Source organism: Lipotes vexillifer, unplaced genomic scaffold (genome assembly GCF_000442215.2).
Source record: "Lipotes vexillifer unplaced genomic scaffold, Lipotes_vexillifer_v1.1 scaffold263, whole genome shotgun sequence".
Taxonomy (NCBI): Eukaryota; Metazoa; Chordata; class Mammalia; order Artiodactyla; family Lipotidae; genus Lipotes; species Lipotes vexillifer.
Genome location: NW_006796752.1, coordinates 2,604,721 through 2,614,694, shown reverse-complemented (window position 1 = coordinate 2,614,694; position 9,974 = coordinate 2,604,721). Strand labels below are relative to the sequence as shown.

The following is a 9,974-nucleotide window of genomic DNA, read 5'->3' as shown; positions in this document are numbered from 1 at the left end:
GTGGGCCTCTCACTGTTGTGGCCTCTCCCGTTGCAGAGCACAGGCTCCGGACGCACAGGCTCAGCGGCCATGGCTCACGGGCCCAGCCGCTCCGCGGCATGTGGGATCTTCCCGGACCAGGGCACGAACCCGTGTCCCCTGCATCGGCAGGCGGACTCTCAACCACTGCGCCACCAGGGAAGCCCCCACATATGTACTTTTAAATTTTGTGGTAACCATATTAAGAAGGCAAAAAGGAACACAGGAAATTAATTTTATTTATTTAATTTTTTTGAGCATTAAACATTTATTTAATGTTTTCAAAATTATTTAATTACATTAGGAAAGAATAAGTAGGATAAAGAGGCATTATAGAAAAATTAAAGTGGGATTATAGAATGCATCATTATATGCACATATAATGAAAAATTACTGGACATATATAACATATACCCAAGCATTAGCAGAAGTTATCTATGGCCAGTTTATATCGTTCCTTACTCATTTCCATATTTAGTTTTCTTCACAATAATAATTTTAATCCCTTTTAAAATAATAGCAGGAGGAAGCACTCTCTGAAGGCTTACACACTTCAATAATGTGCTTTTTAGGTTAGGCTGATGTCAGTTACAACAAATTCCCAGCCCCCTGACTCATTATTCTTTTATTTATTTATCTTTTTTAGGAAAACAATTTTAATAATTTTATTTGACCCAGTATAGCTAAAATATTGTTCCAACATATGATCAGTATTCAAAATTATTAATGAGGTATTTTACTTTTTTGTACTAAGTCTTAGATATCTGTTGATAGTTTGTATTTTCCACTTACAGCACACCTCAGTTTGGACTGGTCACGTCAAGGGCTCAGCAGCCACATGTGTCTAGTGGCAGTGCAGGCTACAGAAATGATTCTCGGTCACATTGGACCAAATGCCTCTTTTTTTAAAATAAATTTATTTATTTATTTTTGGCTGCATTGGGTCTTTGTTGCTGTGCGGGCTTTCTCTAGTTGTGACTAGCGGGGGCTACTCTTTGTTGCGGTGCGCAGGCTTCTCATTGCGGTAGCTTCTTTTGTTGCTGAGCATGAGCTCTAGGTGCGCTTGGGCAGTAGTTGTGGCACATGGGCTTCAGTAGTTGTGGCTCATGGGCTCTAGAGCGCAGGCTCAGTAGTTGTGGCGCATGGGCTTAGTTGCTCCGCAGCATGTGGTATCTTCCTGGACCAGGGAGCGAACCTGTGTCCCCTGCATTGGCAGGCGGATTCTTAACCACTGTGCCACCAGGGAAGTCCCAAATGCCTCTTTTTTTATAACAAATAATTTGTATTGCCCCTCACCATCCTGAAATTAAATGTATAGATACTGTAGTAATCTGCATTAGTTAGTGTGGGATAAAGAGCTATAACAAATAGACTCCAAAGTGTATGTATAGTGGCTCAAATGAACACAGTAGAAATTTAGTTCTTACTCTTGAAACAGTCCAGCATGTATGTTCAGCATGTATGTATGGTCAGCAGACAGCTTTTCTTCACGTTCATGAATGAAGCCTCCTTTCACTTTGTGACTCTTACTGATATTATCCATTTTGTGTCTTTCTTATTAGCTGCATCCAGGAAGCAGACAGGGAAAGGCAGCATACCACTTCTTAAAAGCCTCGGCTCAGTAAGAGTATGCACCACATTCCATTGACTTGAACCCAGCTCAGTCATGTGGATATACTTAACTGCAAAGGAAGCTGGGAAATGTAGTTTAGCTGTGTGCCCAGAGGGTGAACAGCCAACCCCTACTTATTTATGCATGTACTTAAAAAAAATTAAATGTAAAGGAGAGTTGTAATGTGAAGGAGAAAGAAAAGGAAACAATGGTAAAATAATATGTATTTCAATATGTATTTCCAGCTATTCTAGAAAAAATAATGAAGTAGTCAGGTGCTTGCCCCTGTACATGGAGTCACCATGAATGTAGCAGGTGCAAATGCTGGGATATGGTATGGGTGACCAGACATCCTGAGTGGCCTTACTGTAGTAGTTTTCTAAAATAGTAAACAGTTGTTGACAAAGTTCTGAACAAGGTGGTAAAGTATTATCTTGCGTCAATTTATAGGGTTGTTGCAATTTCTGGAAAATTCAGTATATTTTGAAACCCTGTAAAAATATTTTATGATTTATGACAGCATGGGTGGACCTTGAGGGCATTATGCTACGGGAAATAAGTCAGACGGAGAAAGATGAATACTTTATGATCTTACCTAGATGTGGAACCTAAAAACTGAGCTCATAGGAGCAGAGAACAGGTTGGTGGTTATCAAAGGTGGGTGTGGAGTGGGGAAAATGGGTAAAGGTGGTTAAAAGGTACAAACTTCCAGATATAAATTAAATAAGTTCTGGGGATATAATGTATAGCATGGTGACTGTAGTTAATAATACTGTATATTTGAAAATTGCCAAGAGAGTAGATCTTAAAAGTTTTCACCACAAGAAAAAAAATTGTAACTATGTGAGGTGATGGATGTTAATAATTAAAATCAATTTTGTACACCTTAGACCAATACAATGTTGTATGTCAATTATATCTCAATAAAACTGGAAAAATATTTTTAAACACTTTATGATTATGTGTAAAAGAAAGAGTCTAGGATCAGATATATAAATGTATTTTTTAACTTACTGAGTTTCTGGTAAGACATTCAGAAATCAAACAAGATGTGAGACAATTCTTTATTACATAGGTCAGATTATTTAGTATCCCAGGCCCTGAGATTTCCCAGGTGCCTCCCAGTGAGTGGTGCTCCCATTTTCCCAGCTAAAGTCAGTTCTTTTGGGGAAGAGAAAGGGAAAATAGACACTGGGAGGCAAATAGCAGTAACCACTTCACTCTCTCTCCCACTGTTGCTCTTCACCATCTTCCTATAGGATTTCCCAATGTTCCAAATTCTCCTCTAAATGATGCAAGTCTTTATGCCAGCCAACACCCAGATCCTTATGGGAATGGTCTTATGTACCCCAAGCACTTGCTAGTGTTTTCTGAAGTAAAGCTAGCATTTAATGTATAGGTAGAAATAATACCAGGAGGAGTGATGTTTATTTTATTAAGTCACCATTGTACAATACTTAGTTCCAAGGAGTCTGGTTTTCTTTACCTTCCTTGAATAGGGCTTCTTTGCACACTCTCTTCCTTTTGCATTTCCACGTTTCCTCGCAAGGTGGCACTGAATGCCTTGTTGTGGATGGAGGCTCAGCTTTGTTTCCTTGGTGCTTCTGTCTCTAAGACTAACAGACTAAAGTTCAACAGCACGTGGTGTCCCCAGTTAACCTCGGGCCTCTCTGGTGTTCAGTATCAGTATTAACCAAGATACGGGAAAACTCTACCCATCTTTCTCCATTTAGGCATCAATACCTTTCATTATAGTTAATGAAAAGGTTAAATCATGAAATGGTATAATCATATCCTTATGAATATTTTACAGTGTTTTGGTTCCTTGAAATATTTTAGCCATTCTCTTGGGAAATATTGTTTGTACAATTAGTACAGTGTTACAATGCATCTAAATTTAGCCTTACCGAGATGTAACTTTTCTTAATTCACATTTCTCTGAAGCTTCCTATGATTGTGAAACTAGAAAGAGGAATAATATTTATTAGTTGAAAACTGATAGTATCCTGATCTAAATTGTTTTCAGTCAACTTAACGAGGCAACTCAATCTTGTCAAACAACTAATCTGCAGGTATTCTTTTTTTAAATTTAAAATAAGTATACAGGATTTAAGAGGCATTTCCTGGAGAAGAATGAATGGTCATCCAGACAAATATCACAGTGATTGGTCTCTGAAAGCCCAAGACTCACATTAACAATACTTATAAGAGACTTGTGTAGAAAAACCACAATGCTGACTTACTCTTTACATGATACAAATATTCATGTTTGCTCAGTAGCGTGTTCTCTCCCTTGAAACAAATTTACATGGAACAGCAGAGTATAAGCAGAAGACACCAGGTGTGGACTCAGAGCAGCAGAGTGGATTGGATGATCCTAATGGCGGTGTCATCAGGTAGACTGGAGACATGGCCTGGATACCCGAGGTTGTGGGCCAGGACCCTCTCTCCTTAGGATAGCTGCCTGCCTTTGCTTCTCTGAGTCTCCCTTTTCCATAGTTTCTTCATTGATCCCACACCCTCAGTAATCATGCAGTCCTCATTAAACCACGCCCTGCACTGATGCCTCTTTCATTAGATATGTGGAATACGTGCGGTCATTTGTAGTTAACTTCACTTGGGAGCCGTGTTCCACTGAAAGTAGCCTCCCTCCACGGGCATAGCCTGGAAGGTGCTCCCAGCACTTCAGCTCATGTCCCTCTGCCTAGGGTACAAGTGCTCCAACTTTCTTAGTCCTCGGTGCCTTAGCAGCTCAGTCATTTTTTCACAGCCCTTTTTGGCCAAAAGCAATACGTAACAGTCAAAACAACTTAAGTCTGTATGTCCTGACAACTTAGTAGCTGTTTGAAAAAATAAATACACACAGTTGAAAGGAAAAGTAATATTTAACTTTCATTCTTAGAGAACCACAATTATCTCAAACCTTGGAATCAGTCTAGATATCACCGCCTGCATTTCCTGTTCCACATTGATTTTCATACTGCACTTGCTGGTTTTTTTTAATTTAAAAATTTTTAATTTATTTTTTATTTATTTATTTTTGGCTGCATTGGGTCTTCGTTTCTGCGCGTGGGCTTTCTATAGTTGTGGCGAGCGGGGGCTACTCTTTGTTGCTGTGCGCAGGCTTCTCATTGTGGTGGCTTCTCATTGTGGAGCATGGGCTCTAGGCGCTCAGGCTTCAGTAGTTGTAGCACGCGGGCTCAGTAGCTGTGGCTCACGGGATCTAGAGTACAGGCTCAGTAGTTGTGGCGGACAGGCTTAGTTGCTCTGTGGCATGTGGGATCTTCCCGGACCAGGGCTCGAACCCATGTCCCCTGCATTGGCAGGTGGATTCTTAACCACTGTGCCACCAGGGAAGCCCTGCACTTGCTTTTTATCCCAGCAGCCACCAAACCCCCAACTTCCCAAAGATGCAATGCCATTCAAAAGAATACCGCAGTTTAATATTGAAATTCTGAACTACCTCAAGCTAGTAGCAAGCAAGTCATCTGATAGATGCCAATTATTGCTGTTTCCCCCCCAAATTTAAAATATTCATGGTGGTTTTGTGAGTTCACTGTGGTTCCTTGTTTGGGAACCATGGGGCTGGAACATAGTCATGTGGGTACATCTAGGGGCAAAGAGATTGAGAAATATAATCTGTTTAATTTAATCTGGTGGCCTCTGCTCCAATGACTTAAATATTTGAATATTAATTTTACACTTTTGTTCTCACAGGGATGTCTTATATTCCCTTGTAAGAGTTACTGAAGGGCAGCTGATTATTGCTTCCTTGCAAGAATAATAACTGTAATAATGGTTACCATTTATTGAGCACTTATATAATAATAAACACTCTGCTAAAGTGCTTTTCATATATGTTCTCACTTAATCCTCACAGTACCTTTTGAGGTAGGTACAGGTAATATGCCTATGACATAGATACATATGTATATATAAGGAAACTTGTATTTAAGTGTCTTGCTTAAAATCACATAGAGATTAAGTGGTAAAGCAGAATTTGAACAAGCCTGTCTGATTTTAGAGCCAACTCTCTCTCTCTCTGTTTTGTTTTTTTTTTTTTTTGGCCATGCCGCGCTGCCTGCAGGATCTTAGTTCCCTGACCAGGGACTGAACCTTTGTCCCCTGCAGTGGAAGTGCAGAGTCCTAACCACTGGACCGCCAGGGAATTCCTTAGAGCCAGCTCTCTTAACCACCATGCTCTTTCACCTTTGATATTGACTAACTACAAAAATAAAGAGCAATATTATGTATTTGTGTTGGCATTATTTACTATCCTGCCTATGCTAAAAATATTTAAATCAGTGTTATCTTTTATACAGTAACTATCTTCAGAGGATTCAAAAATTGAATTCTCACAACACCCCTGAGCAAGCATGAAAGAGAGAGACTTGTTCCAAATAGTTCAGTGTCAACCTTCCCGCATTCTGCTCTGAAATAATATAGACAGAAAAGGGGGTGACCAATGCACATCTCGATATTAATTGAAGTCCCTTACCTGCAGAGGTGTGATGTGAAACATTTTGCTGACATCTTGACCACCTGTTTTTGTTGCAGGAGGCCGAGGGAAAGATGGTGCCCCCATCATCACTTTTCCAGAGTTTGTGGGGTTTAAACACATCCCAGATGAGGACTTTCTGAATGTCATTACCTACCTCACCAGTGTCCCCAGGTGAGCTGAACACAGTACTCTGCTGCCTTCCTTGTCACTGGCTTTGTCCTGAATTTCCCATGTGGAAGGGCTGGGGTGAGATGGAATCTTCCCTGAGCAGAGCTCACACTGGCATATAACTTAACCAGTTTTGCTTATCCATCAGTCACAAACAAGGGACGTGGAAAGAGACTAGAAAACAAAGTTACACGATTATCGGTTTTGCTTATGGTGTGCACATACGCAGTACTTAATAAACATTGTTGAGTGAATGAAAAATTGATTGAATCGCTAATGCTGCTCTTATTCCTTCAGGTTCATTGCTCTAGATTAAGGTGATTCTGGCTTCCTGGGGCCTGTCGTCTCAGACACCTGGCTGCTGCTCAGGGAGGTCAAGCCATGTTAGGAGTTATTTAATTTATCTCCCTCAAATAAGGAATTCAGGAGTAGATTTTATAGTTGTCATTGTCAGATGAAGAAACTAAGTCACAGAGCAAGGAAACTAAAAGTCCAGGAATAAAAACTGTGCCTAAAGCTGAGACCAAAACAGAGATGTTTTTGGGCATCTGCTACTTCCAGCTCTCTGGCCCAGGTCTCATATATTTATGCCACTTAAGTCAATAAATAGCCAGATCTCCAAGGGATGGAATGTGGTACAGAGTTCATATTGATGACAAACATTTTATAGGCATAGATGGAGCTGGGCGTGGGGTCCAAACCCAATTCTCCCAGAAAGCAGACTTGGCCAGGAAGGGCCCTACCCTCCATGGGTCTGTATTGCTTAGGATACTGGCTGTTTCTTAACTGCTTTGTGGTTAGGAGTCTACACAACAGCCAGGGGTGTGCTGTTTTGCTTGCTTTCCATCTGCCTTATATGATTTAGAGGTAAACACCAGCTCTGTGATTGAAAGGCCACCTGGAGTCTGATCCCACCTGCAGAGATTCGGAAGTTGATTAGTTTGCTTTAACCAAACCCACTCTTTTTTGGTTTTTTGTTTTTATTTTTTTTTACCCTTCTTACTTCTTCTTCAGAGAAAGCTATGGATTTATTTTTAATGTACTATTTCAAAATTCATTACTTACATTTCACCATTTCCCCTGTTCTCTGCCTCTGATCCGGGAATATTGTATGTATTATGCAGACACAAGAGGATTTGGGCTTTGTTGGTTTGAGGGAAGGATGCTGTATATCTCTGGGTTTTGCTTACATGGTTCTGTCTACAGGAACGCCTTTGCCACCCTTCTAGGCCTGGCTAATTCCTGCACAATCATCAGCCCCTTAGTCTGATCTCATTTCTTCAAGGAAACTTGCCCTGACCCCAGTTCTGCTCTCACAGACTCTTTATTTCCACAGAACCCTGAGTGTACCCCTTGTATAATGCCACAGTACGGAAATTATTTCTGCTTCTTCCATTAGACTGTGAACTAGTGAAGAGTAGGGGCCAATGCTTTTTTCCCCCCTTATTTTCTTTTTTTTAATTCCTAGCCCAGCACATAGTAGGTTCTCAAGAAGTGATGTTGGTGGAATTTCCAGTTCTGATATAATTCATCTCAATCAAAGCGTATTTGTTATAGGGTGAGAAGCAGGACGCTGCCAGAGAGAGGGGATCCCCACTCCTCACTCCTGCCTTTTCCTCCCAGGGTTATAGGGAGTTGAACTTGGTCTCCCTCTTTGGCTCAATTGCCTACCAAAACATTGACCTGTCCTTCTGTGAGGAGCAGCAAGGAAGAGGGTGAGCAGGGAGGTGGGTAATGGGTGGAAGTGCCTTCTCCTCATTCTCATTATATTTGTTTTAAACTCACTGTCTAATTTTACTGAATCCCCGGATGCAGTCATGTGCTAAATGAAAAGTGTCATTTTCATCTTGTCCTTGCAGCCTTTTCTGGACTGGACATTGAGTGCCATGTGACCCAGTGTAGAGAGAAGCATCAAGGGGTAGAAACCCTATCTCACAGGCAAAAAAGATAAGAAAAATCAAGAGGCTACTGTTTAGGCCTGTTTTCCCTTTTCTGCTCTATGCTTCTTGTATAATTTCTTGTGAACTAGGGAGTATTTTCCTTTCCTAGAATGCAGTTTGTCTCTTGAGAAAGAGTAGTTGTCTGACCAGTTATTCCTCTTTCCTCTTCCTGGCATTTGCTCCTGCCTGCTCACTGCCCCACCCCTTGTTACTTTGAACATAAAACAGAGACAACAGGTAAGAAGGTCTGAAAGGAGAATTTGACCTAAACTTTGCTTCCCAGTTTGCATTTCAGTTTCCAAAGAATGAAACCACTCCTGTTCCTTTTATGATTCCTATTCATCACAATTTGCATCTTCCTAAATGTTACAGTGGTTACCTGGCACCAGAGCTTTTCCCAGATTGCACAATGTTTTATAGGCAGGTGGAATGACCTACAACAACAAGGAAGAATTGACACACTAGAAGAGGAGAATGGCAGGATACTCAGGGCAGGGAAAGGAAAGCTCGATGCCTGAAATGAATAAGGATCTCTCATTGTGGCTGGGTTGGGTGAGTGCCGTAAGGCTTCCCACAGTAGCTCATTTTTTATCAGATCTTTGCTGAGTGCCATCAGTGTGTAGGGAGCTAGGTTAGGTGCCATAAAGGACCAAAAAGACCATAAGGCAATATCTTGGATCTCAAGAGATTCATCACAGGACTCTGTTGTCATGATATTTTGTGAAATATGCAAAGAAACTGCTATAGGAGCTCAGAAGAGAGAAAAGTCACTTCAGACAGGAAAAAACAAGGACAGCTTCAAGAATGAAGTGGGCTTAAAGGATGGATAAGATTTCCACAGGTAGATCAGAGAGAGACATTTCAGAGAGAGAGAGAGAGAGAACGGGATGGTGTTTAAGAGCTTTGGACACAGGCCAAACTGGATTGAAATCCAGATTCTATGCTCCCCAGCTGTGTCTGGAGCAAATGACTTGGCTTCTATTTCCAACCCCCACTCCACTGCTGGATTTTGAAGTTTTAAATAGAGCTTGTTTGGAGAATTACAGACTATCCACGTTGCCCAGAGCAGAGTGAAAATCCTTTTCAGATAGTAGTGAGAAATGAGACCTGGATAGACAGTGGGGAAGGCGTTTTCCATCAAGTTAAGGAGTTTACACACAGTGAGCAGGACCAGGCTGTTGGAGGTTCTGAGGAGGAAGATGGCAACCAGATGAATTTGGTGGTGGTGTGTAGGATGGATCACAGGTAGTGGGGGAAAGGGAGCAGGGAGACCAATTAAGGGCTTCTGCCCCGGGATAGGTGCAAAGTGAGGAGGGAGTGAGCTGCATGATGGCAGGAGGACTGGACAGAAGGGGATGGACAGGAAGGACAGGCACTGAGGACTGGTGGTTGTGAGGGAAGAGGGAGAGTGAGGAACTAATGATGATCCTCAGCTTTAGGAATTGTGTTCACAGTCAGATCTTTTTGCTTTTACATGTCTGGGCACATGGAATTGAGATCTCATTTGAAAGCTGTCTCCAGTGGCTACAGGCTGTAGCTGAGTGGCTTGAAAAGGCATTAGTGAAATATTCTGAGCCACAGAGATGGCCAACTATTTTTAAATCACAGTTGTTTTCCGAAAAATCAATATTTGTGTAACTAAGCATGCTTTTTTTTTTTTTTTTTTTTTTTTTAACATCTTTATTGGGGTATAATTGCTTTACAATGGTGTGTTAGTTTCTGCTTTATAACAGAG

The 9,974-nt window shown here is 41.2% G+C and overlaps 1 protein-coding gene across 1 annotated transcript in view; it reads left to right on the top strand.

The window, feature by feature from the left end:
* MCF2L2 (MCF.2 cell line derived transforming sequence-like 2) overlaps positions 1–9,974 on the top strand; it is a 199,095-nt gene that overhangs the window by 4,917 nt on the left and 184,204 nt on the right. The window contains exon 3 of the mRNA XM_007468974.1: positions 6,188–6,302. Within this exon, the coding sequence (XP_007469036.1) occupies positions 6,188–6,302 (115 nt within the window). The remainder of the gene's footprint in view (positions 1–6,187; positions 6,303–9,974) is intronic.